We start from the raw sequence: 20197 nt of genomic DNA, 5'->3' as shown, positions 1-20197 counted from the left end.
GTAACCAGCACACTGAGGAGATGGAGCAATGCAGCAGAAACATCTTCCTAGACTACCACCAGGTCCTGCAATCTAGCAATCTGCATTAGTTTTGAATCTTAAATGATTTCCATTCAGTAGTCTGCATGTCTTGGACTTTTGAATGTGCATTTCAGCAGCACTGTCTTAGAGAATAAGTCCCTGAACCAAGGATGTAATGATTCTGGATCTCTACTGCAATCTTAAGGGATGTCTCAAAAATTCTCCAATCAATTTGAACTGTATTTTAATTTTTTTTAAAAAAGCACACACTCTTTACCTAAATTAATTTACCTATGTAATGCCATACCAACCAAACTACCAGAAAATATTTTATAGATCTACAAAAAATAATAAGAAAATTCATCTGGAAGAACAGAATATCAAGGGAATTAAAGAAAAAAATGCTAATCATGCCAGATTTTAAACTGTATTATAAAGCAGCAGTCATCAAAACCACTTGGTACTGGCTGAGAAATAGAGTGGCGGATCAGTGGAAGAGATTAGGTACACAAGATATAGTAGTCAATGACTATAGTAACCTACTGTTTGACAAACCCAAAGACTCTAGCTTCTGGGATAAGAACTCACTATCTGACAAAAACTGCTGGTAAAAATAGAAAATAATATGGCATGGGGCGGCCAGGTGGCTCAGCGAGTAAGAGCACCGGCTCCAGTGTCGGGATGACCTGGATCAAATCCGGGCTCAGATACTCAGCACCACACCCAGAAATAATAACTGGCCGTGTAACCTTGAGCAAGTTACTTAACCCTAATTGCTTTAAAAAAAAAAGAAAAGAATATGGCAGAAACTGGGCATAGACAAATATCTTATGCTATATTCCAAAATAAAGGCAAAATGGGTTCACAATTTAGCTATAAAAGCTGATACTATAAGCAATCTGGGAGAGCAAGAAATAGTTTACCTGTAAGATTTATGGAGAAGGGAAGAATTTATGACCAAACAAGAGGTAAAGAGCATTACGAAATGCAAAATGGATAATTTTGATTACATTAAATTGAAGTTTTTGCACAAACAAAGCCAATGTAACCAAGATTAGGAGAGAAGTGGAAAACTAGGAAAGAATTTTTACAACCAGTGTCTCTGATAAAGGCCTCATTTCTAAAATATACAGAGAACTGAGTCAAATTTATAAGAATACAAGTCATTCCCCAATTGATAAATGGTCAAAGGATATGAATAGGCAGATTTCAGAGAAAGAAATGAAAGATATCTATAGTCACATGAAAAAATATTCTAAATTGCTATTGATTAGAGAAATGCAAATCAAAACAACTCTGAGGTACCATATCTCACCAGTCAGATTGGCTAACATGACAAAACAGGAAAATGATAAATGTTGGAGAAGATGTGGGAAAACTGGAACACTAATGCATTGTTAGTGGAGTTGTCATCTGACTCAACCATTCTGGAGAGCAATTTGTAACTATGCTCAAAGGGCTATAAAAATGTGCATACCCTTTGACCCAGCAATACCACTTCTAGGACTATATCCCAAAGAAATCATACAAATGGGAAAAGGACCTGTATGCACAAAAATATTTATAGCATCTCTTTTTGTGGTGGTAAAGAATTGGAAATCAAAGGGATGCCCTTCAACTGGGGAATGGCTAAACAAATTGTGGTATATGAATGTAATGGAATACTATTGTGCTATAAGAAATGATGATCAGACACACTTCATAATAACCTGGAGAGTCTTATATAAACTGATGCTGAGTGAGGGAAGAAGAACCAGGAGAATATTGTACACAATTACAGACACATTGTATCTGTGATGACTGACTTTGATAAGCTGGGCTCTTCTCAGCAAGGCAAGGTTATAAGACAACTCCAAAGGACTCATGATGGAAAAGGCTATCTACATCCAGAGAAAGAATTACGGAGTCTGAATGCAGACTGAAGCATTTTTCATTTTGTTTTGTTTTGTTTCTTCTTCCTCGTTGCTCATTCCATTGGTTATAATTCTTTTTTTTTTTTTAAAGCAATTGGGGTTAAGTAACTTGCTCAAGGTTACACGGCCAGTTATTATTTCTGGGTGTGGTGCTGAGTATCTGAGCCCGGATTTGATCCAGGTCATCCCGACACTGGAGCCGATGCTCTTACTCGCTGAGCCACCTGGCCGCCCCATTGGTTATAATTCTTTTCAACTTGACTAATGTTTAATGTGAAGGTATATGTAGAACCTACATCAGAATGCATGCCACCACGGGGGGAAGGGTGGAGGAGAGGGAAGGGGAGAAAATTTGGAACTCAAAAACTTGTGGAACTGAATGTTGTAGACTAAAAGTAAATAAAATTTTTTAAAAAAAAGCACATGCTGCCTCACATGAGTCCTCTGCGGACTATTTCAAACAACAGTTTGAGAAAAAAGGTCTAGGACTCAAAGCACAAGAAATCTTGTACTACTGTCTTCAACTCAACAAATATCTGGTAAAGGACAGTAAAAGAAACAAAGCCCTTGCCCTCAAGGAGCTTACTGTCTCCTAATGGAGGAGATGAGCATACACAGAAAAGAGAACATGGTATGTTCTCTAAGAGAAAGGTGAACAACATGCTCTCCTCCAGTTGCAGACACGGTTTCACAGGGAAGGTGGGTTTGAGCAAGGTCTTGAAGGACAAATATGATTTCAGCAGAGAAGTAGGGAAGTAGGGAGGTCACTCTGGATACAGAGAATAATGCCAAAAGCAATGGTAGGGATGCCTGCAGCATGTTCATCAAACTGTGAACAGTCCAGTTCGGCTGAATCACAGAGAATGGGAAAGCAAAACATGGGATAAAGCCAGAAGAGTTAGGAGTAACATGGAGCTAGGCTGCAGAGGTCTCAGATGTTTGGAGGAGTTTACCCAAAAGTCAATGGGGAGCCCTTATAAGTTACTAAGTGATGAAATGATGTGATTAGAGCTGTGCACCAGGAGATTAAACTGACAGGGACAGTCTCTGCTCTGTTTCACATCTGTCAGCCTTATCTCCTCAACAAGACACAAAGTCCTAAGACAGAGACACAAGTCTTTGGTATTAACATTCTATTCTGTCCCTTACCCTGTGACCTTGAACAAAGTACTAAATTCTCTTTACACGTAAAACAGAATCCTTGGCCTATCCATTTCACAGGTAGGTATGATATCTCAAGCACTCAGAAAATGGGAGCTCTTACTGGCATGCCATCTGACAGTTCAGGCATCTGTCAAAGTATTTGGGAAGACTTCCTGACAAATGACTGAGGCTGCTTTGAGAACAGAGACCAGGCCCTGGTGATAGACAGGAAAGTGTTTCTACTGCACAGTAACATACTAGAAGGGAGAATCCAAATTCAAAGTGATTTCTGACAGATTAGAACAATAATGTGAGAACAACAAAATGAAATTTAACAAGAATAAATATAAGCAGCATGTACAATGACTATGTAACTACAAAAAACAACTATAAAACAACTGAAAATAAGCGCTGTGAAATTATAAAGAACAAGTTTCACCCCAATGAAAAGCTATAAGTCTTCCCAGACCCAACTCCTAAAGGTTGGAGTCCATAGGTATGGAACATTGCATTAGATTTTTTCAATGTACAGAATGGCTTTTTTTTCTTTGCTTTTTTTTTTTTTTGGAGGGCAATTGGGGTTAAGCAACTTGCCCAAGGTCACACAGCTAGTTTTGTGCTAAGTATCTGAGGTCAGATTTGAACTCAGGCCCTCCTGACTTTAGGGCCGGTGCTCTATTCACTGTGCCACCTAGCCACCCCTACAGAATGGTTTTGCTGAAATTTTTTTTCTCTTCTTCCTCATTTAAAAAAAAATCTGTTATAAGAAATGGCTTATGGGAAGGGTAAAGGAGAAATGTAAGCAAAATACAGCAAACCTATTTTTTAAAAAGAACAAATATAAAGTTCTATATATTGAGGCTCAAAAAATAAACTGCAATTATGTCGAATGTGGGCAACCCACTGAACATATGAGTGGGATGCAAAGAGCAAGGAGAACAAGAAAAGTGGTCATTTCCCAATATTCGGCTGCTAAGCATATCTGCCCGGTTCTGGGTGTCCCAAATTTAGGAAGGAATTGACAAGCTGCCATGAGTCAAGGCAGGGAGAAGATTCAAAACCATGTCAGACATGTTTGAAGGACTCAATGATGTTTAACCTGGAGAAGATTGCTGTCTCCAAATATTGGAAAGGTTCTCATAGGGTAGTGGGGTTAGACATGTTCTGGGTGCCTCTAGATGGCTGAACTAGGAACAATCAGGAGAAGTGACAGGGAGACACATTTCAGTTAGATATAAGGGAAAACTTCCTAACAATTAGAACTGCTTAATACTGAAATGAGCTCATTTGTAAGGGAGTGCGCAAAAGAAACTTTAGATGGGATTCATGCATCAGGTAAGATGCTTAACTTGATGGACTAAATGGATCCTTTACAGTCATAGGTTCTAATTTTAATTCTCTAACGAGAATCTGGACACCAGCTCAACCATCCATGTGACCTAGTGCAAATCACTTCTCCTTCTCTGGCCTTGTTTCCTCACCAGTAAAATTCACTTCAATTAAACAAACACCTGCTATGTGCAAGGCGCTGTTGTAGACGAGGAGTATAAAAAACAAAAGTGAATTAGATGGTCTCTAACTCCATCTTGGATCTAAATCTACCATTCTATGATCTATGTTCTAACCAATGAATAATCAGATGTAAAATGAACCTTTTAAAATTCTCCCATTTTTTCTCAATCCTTCTTCATCCTCACCAGAGAAAGGAGGGCTTACTGTCTGCTCCACTGTTTGGTTTTGACTTTTTAAAATGTTTTCTCCACCTTGCCTGGTCCCCAAATCCCATGTTACCTACGTGGGTCCAAAGGTATCACCAACTTTGACCGTGTGGAATTCTTGTTGAATAGCCTGTTCATATGGCATGTGATCTGGTGTCATGAAGCAAGACAGTGACGTCACAGGGCAACTCTCTCCATAGAGCCTGGGAAAAGAAACACAAACATGTGCATGCATATATGTGGGCCTGTATAAAATTCAGGGCTCTTTACTGCTCTGATAAGAGTGCAGGGGAATGGGGGCATGTGGATGGAAAGTCCCTCTCCAAACAATCATACAAACATTCATGCACAGGAGGGGCTGTGGCAGAAATGAGCACTGTGTTTCACCTCTCTAAGACTGTTTCCTCACATATAAAGTTAGGATGAAAGACCTGCTCTGATACCTCATTCTAATATAACAGTTACCCTGGGTACTCACCTCTGGCAAGTTCTGCCATACTAACAAGATTAAGAATATAGACCAGATGGGGCGGCTAGGTGGCGAAGTGAGTAAAGCGCCAGCCCTGGAGTTGGGAGGACCCGAGTTCGGTTTCGGCTTGAGACACTTAACACCCACACAAAATTACTAGCCGTGTAACCTTGGGCAAGTTACTTAACCCCAATTGCCCTCCAAAAGGAAAAAAAAAAGATATAGACCAGACAATACAACATGCTGTCCCAGGTAAGTATGGACAGTACCATCAAATTTAATTCAGCTGAAGGAGTACTAGATTTGGAGTCAGGAAGAGCTGAGTTCAAATTCTACCTCAGACACCGACTAGTTGTATGACCCTGGGCAAGTCTCTTAACCTCTTCAGTTTCCTCCATTTTCCTTTGTGTTAATGATCTCCTTGCCAAGAAGAGAACATGAAAGCCAAGGACAACACTAGTTTAGAATACAAATTCATTTGTAAAACTATATAAAGAAAAATGGTAGAAAGTTATTAACAGAATCATCTCTTAAAAGTGAGAAGTTATGGAGGTAAGGGGAAGGGAATAAGCATGGACTCAGTGCCTACTCTGTGCCAGGCACTCATTTTGATTCTTGGGGAAAAAAAAGTTTGACAAAAGGTTGGCATAAGACCAAATTAAGATAGATCACTGCAAGACCATGGAAAGAGGAATCTACAAAGCCAACAAATGAGAATGGAACCATTTTGGTGACAAATTCTTTTCTTTATTAACAACAGTACTAATATCACATTTGGACTGAGGAAGGAAAAATGGTAGCAAAGAAAGCAGTCTGGTGGAGTGTAAAGGACACCGGGGTTCAAGTCTGATGAGCTGTCATCAATGACTGCCTTTCATGACCTGTGTGACCTGGACAAGCCATCAAACCTCTGGGATCATTTGTCAAGTGAGGGGATGGATAAGATGACCCAGAAGTAGGGAAGTGCTGGCAAGTACTGAGTGACCAGCTGTTGGGGGTTGGGGAAGAGGGGAAGATGAATACCCAGCACAGTGTTAATTTTAATCCTCATTATTAATGTTTCCATCACTTTCTTAAGTCTAGACAATCAACAAAACAGTAACTCAAGCCCTGATTTGTTGCGTTTGCTGATTTCTAAGGTGTAAATGCCCACACTGAAAATGTACCTTTTTCAGGTAATTTTCCATTATCCATCAAGTGCCTCTGCTTAGTTTTCCCTGAAATCTCATCCCTACACAGACTGACTCAGTTTTTGATACTCAGAACCTTCTCTGCTCCCTCAGTTGCCTCTCCTCTCTGCCTCAAGGGCTGAAGGGTAGAACAGCAAACTCCCTCCAAAGCCTTCCTTTACAGAATGCTCTAAACTTTCACAACTTCCCAGGGAACTCCCCATTTTCCATCAGCAGTACAGCTTGATTTAAATTCCTCAGAACATTATGTTCCCAGCATCAGGTACCTCATGGTGCTTTTTTTTCCTACCTCCCTTTCTGCCTCCTTTTGTGTACTGTCTTCCCCATCAGATGGTAAGCTCCTTGAGGGCAGGGACTGTCTTTTTATTAGTATTCCCAGCACTTAGCATAGTGACTAGCACAAAGTAGGTATTTAGTAAATGTTTATTGAATTAAAATTTAACAACCAGCTCTTGTGAGCCGATATGACCTTGTTCCTACTCACCCTAGCCTATAAATTACCTTTGGTTCTAAGTTTAGGATCTTATAATCCTATGACAAAAAATATGAAGAATAGATGGACCGGACCAGGTAACTAGAGAGGAAATCAATTCTGGAAGCAATAAAATTTTGGGAGTGCAGAAGGATCAATTTTTGAAGGATCTGAACAAGGGGAAGATACTGAATGACTAGAAAAAAGATCAAGTTTGGTATTGTCATCAATAACTACTTACTTATATGTCTACTTTCTCATCTAGATAAAATCTTTGTAAGTATTATCTATACATATATCAAGGGTGTCCTTGATTAAATATGAGAATAAGCAGGCTTTTTATAAATAATATTTTTTTTTTTGAGGGGGGAAGGCAAGGAAATTGGGGTTAAGTGACTTGCCCAAGGTCACACAGCTAGTAAATGTGTCAAGTGTCTGAGGCTGAATTTGAACTCAGGTCCTCCTGACCTGAGGTATACCCAAGGTTTTAGATGAATAATGCTTTGAAGAAGGATCTAAACTTTTTCTTTTGATATATTATGCTTATTTGTAACACATAAAGTATAAGGTGAATATTACTGCATTTTTTAAAAAGGAACTACAGCTGTGCTGTGAAGAGAATTCTGAAAAAAACATCTGTAGATCCCTGCAGCTTAGATTTAAATTAATAGAAAACCACTGAGGGGTTGGAAATCCTTCTTAATATATTTGGGTTGAAATATCTGTAGAGAACAAAGAAGAATGTACTGCTTCACAAATACTTTGGCCAGTGCTCCATTCACTGAGCCACCTAGCTGCCCCTATAAACAACATTCTATAGCAGATATCATCAGTCACACAAAAAATAAAAAGATGCTAGGAGGTATGATCCCATTTTATTTGTCAATTAAAAAGTAAGCTTCAATAGAGCTAAATATAGTCTTAAATGTTCTTCTTTCCCAAGGAGTCACTTATTCCTATGTTAAGATTATACAAGATTCCTTGAATAAGCAACAAAGATAACTTTACTTAAGGAGCCTCTGATTATCAACACCAACAAGGTACAAAACTGGTAGGAAGTATCCTGGACCAAATCATGACCCCTTCCCAGTCATGGAGAATGTTTGATACAAAGTCCAAACAGAAGAGGACATTTGTATGGATGGTGAGCTCCTCCAGATGGTCTTGTTTGTGAGTGATATCAAGCCACTGGAATCCACAAAGCCTATTCAATGAGATCCCTAACTCCTCAAAGGCTTCATATTAACAGTGTATACAGGAAAAGAAAAAAAACTTGATGAAATTTTGATGAAGCTTGATGAAGACCACTCATTGCCTGACTCACAACATGCAGCTAAACAGACAGGATCTGGGCAATGTAATGGGAATGCAAATTTGGAAGATCTTCCCTGCCCCTAGGCTAAAGTGCACCAGAAGCCTGGGGAGGGAGGCTTGTTTTTCAGTAGATACTTTTTGATTGGCCAGTGGGTCAATAAGGTTGTTACATTCTCTGAGCCAGGAGAAGGCTATATAAGCCCTGATGTGTAGCTTTGTTTTGGGACTCACTTTGAGAAGTGTTCTGTGATTTGATCTGAATTCTGGGAAGCCATTGTTGAGAGTCCCCCAGCTTTGAAAAACCCAGATGTTGATTGGGTATGGATGTAATGGCTGGACAGTTTGGAAATCTGTCTACTTGATCTGTTTCTGTCTTGATAATTCTGCCTGTATACTTTGAAGTTCGGGGTGCTGACCATTTCCCCTGAACAAGGTAAACGATATATGTCTGACTGATTAAAGTAAGCTTGTTAACCCATTTTGAGTTGCTTTCCTTTAACAAAGCAGATCCAAGAACCTGTGGTGGCGGCAAACCTTTAGGACGCTTGGGGTGCTTGCTGCTACAGGCAATGAAATGAACCTAGAACCTAACTTTAAGAGAGAAACAGACAGATACTGGACTGCTTTTGGGAAATTGTGCAGTGCTCTCATAAAAATCATAAATTTGGAAGTGGTAGGGACCTTCAAAGTAATTTAATTCCTCACACCCACTCCACTCCCTATTTATTTTGTGGACGAAGAAAACAAGTCCAGGAGAAATTACTGACATGCCCCAATTCATAAAGCAGATAGTAGCTGTTCTCTCATTCCAAATTCAGCAGTCTTTCCACCATACCACAAGACCTCCCCAATAATCCGAAACCTATCACTTTAACCCCAAGACTCTTCCACTGAAGTTTTAGAGCTCTCGCAAATCAGTAAATAAGAACTGATATTGTGCTTTAGAATTTGTGAAGCACTTTCACAAACTTGTCTGGTTTGAATCCTCAAAACAGCCTGTTAATATGGGCACAAAAGATTTTACTATCTTCATCAGACCTTGCCTTGCCCCTGAGTCAGTCACTTTCTCTACTACACCTGCTGCCTCCTCATGGAATATAACAATTTCTGAACAACCACCACTATGCACGGCCCCAAATGCCACGGAGACATGAGTGATGGGCATAAGCGGGCTGCAGGGTAGGAACAAGCCTGTGTCAGAAGCTAGGTAAAGCCATCATCCGGAAGATGTATGACCAGTAACGCAAGCAGGCTGCTTGTTCATCACAGATCCAGAGGAAGAGATAACAAAGGGACAGCTGGAGGGCTGCACTAATGCTCACAGGTGAAAATACCTAGAGGAAGGCCTGCGGAGAATCTGTGGAAAAATATAGAAGTCAGAGCCTGAGAAAGCATGGGCCATGTGTTCTTTGTCTTTGGTGGGCATGTCTGTGTCAGTGACACAAAGGATCTGGCTAAGTCTTGAAAGATAAAGAGGGGAAGCCACTTGTGCCCCAATGAAAGGAGACATTCCTGAAGCACTGTCCACGCATGACCGTTTCACTTAATGCCTAGCCTCTGGGAGGGGGCCAAGGCAGCGGGACCCACCCATGCAGCTCTGCAAAGTTGGTAAGAGGCCATCCAAGCTAAAAACCCCTTACTGCCACTTTGTGTAGTGAATAATCACTTTATCATTTTGTATTTAATTTTCATAATTACAAGGGGAATAAGATTTTATATTTTATAATTACCTAATGTAAATTTTAATTTGGAGCTTTTCTGGGCAAAACTTGCGATTGTGGTTATTTTAAAGACTCGTTGAATAAATATGAAGGAACTTTAGGGGCAGTGTATTTAAATTAACAACAACAGCTTCTTTTGGTTGAAAACGGCTAGAACAAAACTTGTTGGAAACCCCTGGGCTAGACGACTTCCCAGCCCCCTAGAGGCTCATGGGGGCCCCAGACTCGGAAAGGGCTGGGGACCCCGTTTGGACGAGTCACTTAACGTCGGCGGTTCAATGGAAAAGCAGTGGGACTCCATGCCCCCGGAAGCGCCCTGCTGATCACCGAGGCAAGCAGAGTCGGGGCGGGGACACCGCGACGGGGTGGGAAGCCTGGACAGCCTCGCGCTACACAGACCGAGAAACTGAGGCCGGCAGCAGAGGCACCGCCCTCCGCCCCGCCCCGCGTCCCGGCCCAGCGGCAGACCCGGTCACAGCCCCGGATCTGCACCTCCTCTCTAGGGGCCTTGCCCCGCCCCTCCCGTGCCGAAGGGAGGCGGGGCGCGAAGGCCCTGACGTCACCGGCAGCCGGGGTCGTTAGGCAGAAATTGCTCCGGGACAACACGCATTTCTTGGGCGCCCGGGGGGTTGGGGTGGGGAGACAGGAGCTTCCCTCGTCCCGGAAGGGGAGGCCGGAGCCCGCCTGGGCCTCCCCAGTCTCGGGACGCCCGCCCTCAGGCCCGCCAGGACCCTCACCTGCCCCAAAGGTTGCAGTCGGTGAAGTAAAGGGGCGACAGGAACTTCTCCACCCGCTCCAAGGTGGTACGCCGGTGCTTCAGCACCAAGGCCGGGGCTGCCGCCATCACCGCAGCCACAATGGCCGCCGTCAGCCGGTTCCTTCCGCTCGGCGGCGGGGGACACGTGCGCATGCGCGGGCGGGAAGGGGCGGTGCCGCCCGAAAGGTTCGGAGCACCGCCCCGCCCCGCCCCGCCCCCACCTGGGCTCCACCCTCGAGGAGCCGGAGAACCTTGCGCGTTGCTCATAGGTGGTGGAACCCAGGGACAAGAGGAGTCTGCAAGTCCCGGGGCCTTCGGTGCGCAGTGGAAGCATCGCCCGTGGGTTCGCAACCAAGGTGGGCTTTCCTCAAAGCATGAAGCTGCTTTCCCGCCGAGGTCGTGCGTGGTCTGCGGTTTACCTCGCATGCGCCAGGGGAGGGTGGCCCTGCTTGCCCCCAGGTAGCTGGGCCGGGGGGACCGCGGCCCGGACGACTCCCCAAAGCCGAAGCTTCCTCGGGCGGCTGTAGAAAAGGCCGATCCTCGAATCACTGTTGGTTATTTCGGTCCCTCTGCTAGTCATTTCCCGCTTAGCCCGCGCACGGCTTCTTGGTGGGCGCCTTGAGGGCAGGGGCGTCGGCTTCCGCTGCATCCCCTGTGCCTAGCCGAGTCCAGCTGATTTTCCAGGAGGCCATGCTTGGTCCGGATCCCTCGTTCTTAAGGAGCACTTGGGTTCTGCTTGCAGCAGTAGTTCTCTTAAATGCCAGGAAGGTTGCGTCATTTAACCCGCCCGCTGGAACTCCACCTCGGACACAGGCATCTCCTGTTAAAGGCTTCTTCCAAGAAGGGCCAGGCGTCCCTGGCTCCTTCTGGCTTGAGATGGAAGGCATCAGACCCAACTTAGCATGTATGAGCAGGAGCCCATGCACAGGTTGTGACATTACGGAACCTGTCAGCCGCCCAGCTCTACCATTGGCTCCTTGGATTAAAAACGGGAGTATTCTCTCTTCAGGTGGTTTCAAAGTTAAGACTACAAGTATGGGACGTCAGGGATTCTAAAGGTTGGGGATGGGGAAGAAGGAATCTTTAATTGTAAACACGGCATCCTCAGGGGATGTCAATAACCCAAAAGTGGGGAATGGGGCTGGGGGGGAAGGAAGCCCTCATCAGACACATCTTCTACTCCGTGCTGCAAGGCCGGCTTTCACAGGAGCGATGGGCAGAAGTTTGCAGCAGTGAGACCCTATGTCCTCACTGCTCTATGACACGGAAAGGGGAGGGAGGATCTTCCCCATTTCTTAGAATCCTAAGCTTAGTTAGAAGGAACCAGAGAAATGAACTACTCACACAAAGCTGGAGATTTAGATCAAGATTTTTCCAACTCCAAATCTTGTATTCTTTCCACCACACAACACTGGATGAAGATGTTGGTTCGAGGTTAACTGCGGGAGGGGAAGAGGGGGGAGGAGGACCAGGACCAGGTTTACACAGAATAGTTGTGTTCAAATGTGTGTTTAGAGCCGTGGGGCCCCAGAGGGTGAGAACAGGGATTTAAAAGGCAGAATATCTTGTTTTCTGCATAACCAATGTCAATTGAATAATCAGAACTCTGCTACACAAGAACGGTGTGAGATACTTAATGTTCTGTCCAGAAAGAACCCTCTATCAGGATTCTTGTTCTGTTGGGTGAAGAATGGAGAACAAGCATAGATGTCCAGCAAGATTGCTTAAAATCCTAAGAATGTGTGAAGTCAGAAGTGGAAAGTCTCATTAGTTATACTAATTCAATAAAAGATGTATTTGTCCAACCTTCCCCTGCTTCCTCTCCCACTCCCCCCACCCCCACAGCATTTTAAGACTTCATTGAACATGGCATTTAAACCTCTCTAAGGGGATAAGCTTCTGTAAAAATATGTATTTGCAGGACACCTTCCAACCCATGATCTCACCTGTCCCTCACAACATCCACAAAGAGACAGGCAGGGATTAAAATCATTCTTATTCTACAGATTAAGGATTTGAGAGTAGCAATAAAATGGTCTAAATTCAGGAAGTATTTAAATGCATTAGGTGAGTTTATTGACCCACATCTCATACTCTTTCCACTAAAGTATGCCAGTCTCTAGGAAGAGGTCCTAAATTGTCCTGGCTTCTCTCTGGATGCCAATGTTAGTTTTAACAAAAGTCAAAGGTTGGAGATTTGACAAGGGGCCCAAAAGGAAAATCTGTTCTTGGGCAGCCTTTTCTTCATATTGGTACCTGGGGGGGGAAGGCAGTGCCAGGAGATGGTTTAATGTCACCTAGGAAATTAAGCTCTTTAAGCAATATTGGCTGTTATTAGAGGTTGACTGATGATTGATAAGAAAATGCTTATCTATTACTGATTCTTTTCACCTCTATGCTTCAAGACAATGATGTAACTTTAAAGGCCAGATACAATCTATTTGCACATATTTGGTGTTAAGTGGCTAACACATTTCTTTTTCCACATCCTACCATATGCCAAGCCTGGATTAGCCCGTATTCTGTCACTCTATAGATGTCTATGACCTATTAATTAGTTACTTAATCTCATCCTGTTTCATCATTTGTAAAAGGTGATCCTTTCCAGCTCCCCACACTTTAATTCTAAATATAAATCTAAATTCCTATGCACTGAAGGCAATGACAATGATGTCCCCAGACAAACCACCTTTTCTCCCATGTTTACTGAACACAAGTGCTTTCAAAACTAGTTTGGCTCCTCAGTGCTCAGTCCTTCCACCTTGGCTTTGACAGGTTCAGTCAGTCCCAGGTCAAAGTAGCTTATGGATACACTTAAGGATGAGAATACCTCTCCACCAATCCCTCTCCAGTACCTGTAACAAGTGTCTGGTTTCTGATAGGAGTCTCTAGCTGAGAAAGACATCTTGTCTAAGTTATGGTGGTATTATGAAATAAACACAGGCCAAAAGAGATGAAACAGTGCTAAACATGATCTGCAGATGGGCCTGAGTAATATGCCACCTAAGTTGGAGCACCTATTTCCCATGCTATTTCAAGCAAACATACTGTACCTGGCATATCTGATTTTCATTCTTTGTCCAACAAGTTTTTTCTTCATTTTAGAAAAGTGCTTTGTTAACACCCTCAATCACGGCAGGAAGAACTGACCCTGGTTTTTTGTTGCAACCTTTGGCAAATCCTTCCAAAATGGACTGTGAATATGGGCCAGGCTGCTGAAAGGCCAACTGGCATCAATTCATATTGATGATCATATACACATACACATATATATATATATTTTTTTTAATTAAGTAATTGGGGTTAAGTAACTTGCTCAAGGTTACACGGCCAGTTATTTCTGGGTGTGGTGCTAAGTATCTGAGCCCAGATTCAATCTCAGGTCATCCCAACTCTGGGGCTGGTACTCTTACTCACTGTGCTACCTGGCAGCCCCGGTGATCATTTTTTTAAACCATCAAAACTCTCAAGATCCTTCTTTGTTTCAATAGAAGTAACCATACTCGTGAAAATCATACATTTTAAAATAATGCAGGTTTTTCAGCAGAAAAACGTAAACCCTTCTCACTTGATTGGCTGAAACAAAGCTGGTCTCTTGGTCCTCACACAGTCCGTGTATGAATGGGGAGCAGGAAGTTACTTTTTTCTTCAACAAACTAGACACATTTTCCCAGTTATTTTGAAGTGTATTTTTTTTTTGGTCATGTGTGTGTCTGTGTGTGTCCAACTCCTATCCAAGACCAGAAAACAAGAGTTTGAAAATTCTATACGGAATAATCCAAATATAATATTAGATACACACTTCAGGAACCATTTTGTTTCCCTAACCAGAAGAAATAAGGATGTGTAGGAATGGAAATGACCATTCAAGGGCAAATTTTCCATACAAACTTCCAACTTCAACTTCACTTGAACTGAAATGAAGGTAACCTCAGAAGTTTTTTCTCCCTTCTGGGAAACCAGAAGAAAAAAATATATATATACACCACACTTAGCCCTGATATTTTAATGGAAATACTGCACTACAGTCAAGTTTACAACATTTTTTTTTTTTATAGAAATCACATGGAAAGGTGGCCAAAGTCACAATACAGAATACAAAAAGCGATTTAAAATAAAAGGAAAATTTTGCTATCTTACAGGCTGGGAACAGAGCTTGGAGCTCCAATATCAGACATCAGGAGGAATGAAAAGGTATTACCCACCCCTGCTTGTACAAGGCCTCCTCATGTTATCTACATATTTAAAAATAAAATGTTCTTATAAAAAAAAAATTGGAGGTGTGGGGGATGCCACATCCCCAAAGCCCCTTCCTGAGTAGATGTAGGGCCTTATTCCTGATGATCTTCTCCCCCTTCCCCAGACAACCCTTCTCTTCTCCCTGCAGGAGGCTCTCTAGTCCACCCCCAACCACAGAATCCAGGTCCCTTTCTCAAACCTTTCCACCAGACGAGGCGTTTAGGGAAGGGCTGTTTCTTCCACACTGGTGGATCCACTTCATCTTCTTTCCACCTGCACACCTCACCCACATTTTTAAGACAAAAGATATTTTAAATAAAATAAAAACAGAAAAGTCTCATGTGCACAGAGGCCTGTCTCCTATCCTGAACCCTCCACCACAGCCCCATGTCTTAGAGGATTGTTAAACTAAAGGGCCAGGATGCTAAAAGTCACACAGATACTAAAGCACCCTGGCCAGGTGCTCCAGTGTTTGTGTGAATCTTGGCTCAGAAGTTCAGGCTGACCACTTCAAAAATCCCAATCACTCACCTGCCAGTATTACAGGTTTAAACTTCTATAATTAAAAAAATATATATACCATTTGTGATTTTTGCTAGCGAATTATATCACAAAATTTAACTCTCTGGCCCCCTTTATATACAAGCACCAAGCATTCCTCACATGTGTACACACACACACGCACACACACACACCATACAGCAATATATTTGTGGGCACAAACACGCATACTCAAGAAAGTTCTTTCAAATACTGGTTTGGTACTTAAGATGTTCACCCTCTCCCCACTCCCCAATACTGAGAAGGAAAAAATAAATGAACACAATCAAATGGCATAGCTTGACAACTTTCCCCAGTGAAGGTTTTTTGAAATGGAAGACAAAGCAGATACAACAGTAAACCAAAAGAATAAAGTTTCATTCTTTTTAACAGTTAAGACAGAAACTCTGCATTGGAGACAGGCTGCTTGAACTGCTTTGTTTTGACCATTTAAAGCAAAAATCACATTTCCCTCTTTGGGATTTGAAGTCAATGAACTGGTAGCATTTGACAAAACTGTGTGTTAAACCGTATCTTTCTAGCAGGATCAGGGGTTGAAAATGTTTTCCTCGAGTAAGAAGCAAGCTTTATTTATTACCAAAAAAAAAAAAAGGGGGTGGGGTGGGAGGAGAAGGGGAGAAAAGTTTCACACAAAAGCACTACAATGGTAACTCCCTTTGGTAAAAAGTGTAATAAATGTCTTGTACATCTGTTTGTAAAGACTTAAATCTGAAGCCACCCGGTACTGTGGTACACAAGAAGCTAGGACAGTTATGCTAGCACATCAAAGCATATTTCCTTTAATAAAAAAAAATTGACAGTATGTACATTATTTACAAAAAAAGAAGGGAGGGAAATCACGTTAAAACTTTCTCTGTGTGCAAGAGTGTGTGTGAGAAAAGCTGGTGGATGGCACTAGGCTAGACTAGTAAACAAGCAGGTACAAAACAGTTCCACTGGAGCTAAAAAGGACCAACTGATTTGACCTTGGTGAGTCAGGAGCTCGGGGACCAGAAGACAAGAGAGGAAGGCATGAGAGGCAGGGTGATCATCAAGAAACAAATCCACAGATGCTCCCAAAGCCAAACTACAGGGCCCAATTACCCTGCAGGTGTTCTGGATGGAGGTCAATGACCCAAAGAAAATGACATCTGTTTGTTTTTTTTGTTGGGGGGGAGGGGGGGTTCATGGTTTAGAATGTCTCTGAACTTAAAAGTCCTTTCCTGTCAATCTTCCCAAATGCACCCCATCCAGTCGAGCACATATAGTGTCCGGGTTTGCTCATTCAATGCCCAGGCCATGGGGAATGAGGGCTCAGCACCACTGGGGTGGGAGAGCAAAACCATTTGTCCATGCCTGCATGATCCTCAGCAGGGACCCTCCCTCCCTTTCTAGGGCACACCCTGGAGTCCCAGACCCCTGGGAAATAAGAAGTCCCAGCTTAGGTTTAAAAAGGATCCATGTTCCCAAACTTTAGCCCGCTGGGAAAGAGACTGTACCAGCTGCACACTAGTCAGGTGGCCATGTTGCAGAGACACAGTGAGGTCTGAAAGGCATCGTGCTTGAATCCTTGATGCGCGGGGACACACACGCCACACATCCATTTTGGGGAAGTTATGGCGTCTTGAATATTGTGCCATATTTAACGCGGTACTTGTTAATGCTCACAAAGTGCAGGGTCTCTGTGTCACAGGTGGTAGTGCAGGGCACCAAGCCCTCTAGCCCCTCACCCATCAGCCACTTGTTGGTCTCAGCTGCCATTTCACGGGTTACATGTTCCTTGGTCCATTTGTCTACCCAGGCCTGGAACCGCTGGTGCAGCCGTTTGCTTACTCGTTCATGGGACTGCCAAAAAGGTAAAAGATAAGTTTAGTACATAAATCTTTGTAAATATTAAGTCAATCCTTGCCTTCTAAAAAACCTCACATCCAAGATCAGAAGTGCTGACCACAGTTCTTGACAACAATATTTGCTTCATGACAGCTCAGAGGTCAGTTGGGGTGAAGACCCTCACTCACTATTCAATCAAGCATTCAACTCACATGTTTTGCTTGCCCTTAATACCATTTCTGAGTGAGAATCCCCAAAGTGCACTGTGAATGGGGTCTCTGGGTAAACAATTGCTCCCTGCCTTAGAAATGTCAGCCAAAGCCCTCCGCTCAACAGGAAACTTTTCAAGGTACCTCACGATGTCTTCCTATTGGTATTATCACTCAATGGGGTTTTGGCTACAAGAATGACAAAATAAATGCTCAAATGATAAACAGCAGCCCAATTCACAGACTCAGATTCAAACTATTAGGGATGAAAAAAATTCAAACTCATCTGATTCAATCCCTTAACCACATAAATAAGGGAACTAAAGACTAAAAAGCGTAAGTGATTTCTAAGAGGATCACAGAAGGCACACCAATCAATTCCTCCTGCATTAGACACACTCCTTTGTCTCTGAATCTTTTCCCCATTGAATATCCCGCCACTCCCCTGACATCGAGAAGGAAGAGGGTTAGGAATGCTGAGGTTGGGGGAAGAATGTGGGTGCCTCTCCTCAGACCACCTTCAGGATTCTGCTGACCAGCAGCCCTGAACAGGAAAGCAGAAGAGGGCAGGAAGCCACCTCAACAGCTGGGCCTTTTGCTCTCACCTGCTGGGCACGCAGCAGAGCTGTCCTCCGGTACATGTAGTCCTCTGATTTGATCACATACACCATCTTGTAAGAGTTCAGTTTGAACCGGCACTCCAATTTATCCAAGCTCTCCACGTTTTCCATGCTCTTCTTGCTGTTTCCGTCTTTGCCCTCCTTCTCCTGCTGCTCCCGTCCACGCTGACATTTACGGATCCGCCTTAGATTCCTGTAAACCAGAGAATCCCTGCTAGGATTAGCTCTTGTCCTGGAAAAGGGTTTGGAGAGGCTAGCCTAGGCACTGGACCACACTGTTCACTTCAGCCTGAGGACAGCCTGTCCAATGCCAAACACCAAAGGTCACTAATGATGGAAAAGCCAGGAAGCCTAAACTCGGGTGAAATTCCTCCTTTAAGGCTCTGTGTTCAACACTAAGGATGCAGATGTGTGAGGGCTACAATTTCACATCTGAGCAAGATATCAATGATTTTCTTGCTCCCCTACCACCCATTTCCTTGTTTTGAAACAGCTATTTGGATCCTCAGATGAAGCGTCAGAAATATATGCCTCTGATTAGCTATAAAAAGCAGGCCTTCCTGAAAACTACTGAAACATCTCAATTGCTCACCTCCCTGCTGGGAGACGGTGAGTTCTTTGGGTAAAAGCAATACAAACTTTAATAACAAGAAACTGTAAAAAAAAAAAAAGTAGATTAATTAAAAGAATGAATGAAAAGACAAGGGAGGCAGTTAATATGTATCTGGTCTTACATTCCTTAATGACATCTCTCCTCTCCTCACCCCACATGAGTATCATGCCCTTACCTAAGGGTGCTCTGCCCAAAGGATTTTGAAGGCTGAAATCTTGATACCTTGGGGTTTACTGGCTAGATTTCTTTCTTAAAGACCATGCCTTAAATCCAATTCATTCTGGCTCTCTTTGGCCAATAACAGGTCCCTGCCCAAGCACCACTTAATGAATATTTTTTTGCAGCAGGCCCTCCAGCCCCAAGGCTCAATATGAATGTGAACTGTAATTTTTCCTTATGCCAGAAACAACCCAGAGAGTCTTCCCTTCCTACTTTTTTTTTTTTAATTAAAGGAGTCATCCTTTGGCTCACTTCTTAAACATAACTAATCACTGAATGGGTATTGCCTCAGTCAACCTGAGACCTAGGAAAAACCTTAGTTTTAAAAAAGGCCAAGGTTGGGGCGGTCAGGTAGCACAGCGAGTAAGAGCACCGGCTCCAGTGTTGAGAAGACCTGGAGATCGAATCCCGGGCTCAGACACTTAGCACCCACCCAGAAACACCTGGCCATGTAACCTTGAGCAAGTTACTTAACCCCGATTGCTTAAAAAAAAAAAAATCAGTGATAAAAAAAAGGCCAAGGTCCCCACTTGGTATCCCTGGCCATCTCCAGTCCTTCTGATATATATCTTGCCACTAGACCTAGATGACTCTGGAGGAGAAAGTGAGGCCAGTAATTTTGCACAGCCCTCCCTCCCTTAAACCCAATTCATTTGCAAGTCATGGCATCATGTTTCTGATATTTTGGTCCTCTTCAAGAATGAAGGACAAACCACACACCAACAACAACCTGAATGTCATCTACTCTATTCTAATCAGTATAAATTTCACGTTCTTTACCAGACACAACAAGCTTCACTCACCTTGGCAGAAATACTGGCTTCTGGGCCAGATGCTCTCTGAGTTCTGGGGAGGTAGTATCTGAGTTTACATAGCGCTCAACATAGTCTGACCATCGCTATGAGTGGGATAAAAAAGAAAGAAAAATTTATTAGGTTATCACCACTCAAACTTAACTGCCATAATAAGCATTCTAGCAAAGTCTAAAATCTGTACATCTCAAAGTCTTAATTGAATGCCCACATGCAACAAAAAATGTTCATAGTTAGTAGTGACAGAAAATGTCTTTAGCATCTTTCTTCTTTCTCACATTATGAAAATTAAATGGGGAAACTTCTCCCCCAGAAACTCAGAACATGACATGAGAATAACTACTAGAAGAATCGATTCCTTTTCACACATACATCCCTTGGGGGGTAGTAAAGATGT

The 20197-nt window shown here is 42.9% G+C and overlaps 2 protein-coding genes across 5 annotated transcripts in view; both read right to left on the bottom strand.

Annotated features, from left to right (window-relative positions):
• MAN2C1 (mannosidase alpha class 2C member 1) overlaps positions 1–10899 on the bottom strand; it is a 47303-nt gene extending 36404 nt beyond the window's left edge. The window contains exons 1-2 of one of the 3 annotated variants that reach the window (XM_069071123.1): positions 10699–10897; positions 4873–4998 (exon numbers count right to left, since the gene is read on the bottom strand). In XM_069071123.1, the coding sequence (XP_068927224.1) occupies positions 4873–4998; positions 10699–10871 (299 nt within the window). In that variant the 5' untranslated portion in view covers positions 10872–10897. Of the gene's footprint in view, positions 1–4868; positions 4999–10698 lie in introns of all 3 variants that reach the window. The other 2 variants (XM_069071126.1, XM_069071125.1) reach the window with 2 other exon arrangements.
• Positions 10900–14709: 3810 nt separating this feature from the next.
• The window catches only part of SIN3A (SIN3 transcription regulator family member A), a 77354-nt gene continuing 71866 nt past the window's right edge, over positions 14710–20197 (bottom strand). For both annotated transcript variants that reach the window (XM_069071121.1, XM_069071122.1), the window contains exons 19-21: positions 19792–19886; positions 18142–18349; positions 14710–17342 (exon numbers count right to left, since the gene is read on the bottom strand). In XM_069071121.1, coding sequence (XP_068927222.1) covers positions 17112–17342; positions 18142–18349; positions 19792–19886 — 534 coding nt within the window. In that variant the 3' untranslated portion in view covers positions 14710–17111. The remainder of the gene's footprint in view (positions 17343–18141; positions 18350–19791; positions 19887–20197) is intronic.

This window comes from Petaurus breviceps, unplaced genomic scaffold, assembly GCF_028583685.1.
Source record: "Petaurus breviceps papuanus isolate PSGF00001 unplaced genomic scaffold, PetGlider_PUasm1.0 90825, whole genome shotgun sequence".
Lineage (NCBI taxonomy): Eukaryota > Metazoa > Chordata > Mammalia > Diprotodontia > Petauridae > Petaurus > Petaurus breviceps.
Note: the sequence above shows the minus strand (reverse complement) of the source record. Positions and strands in the feature narration are given on the sequence as shown.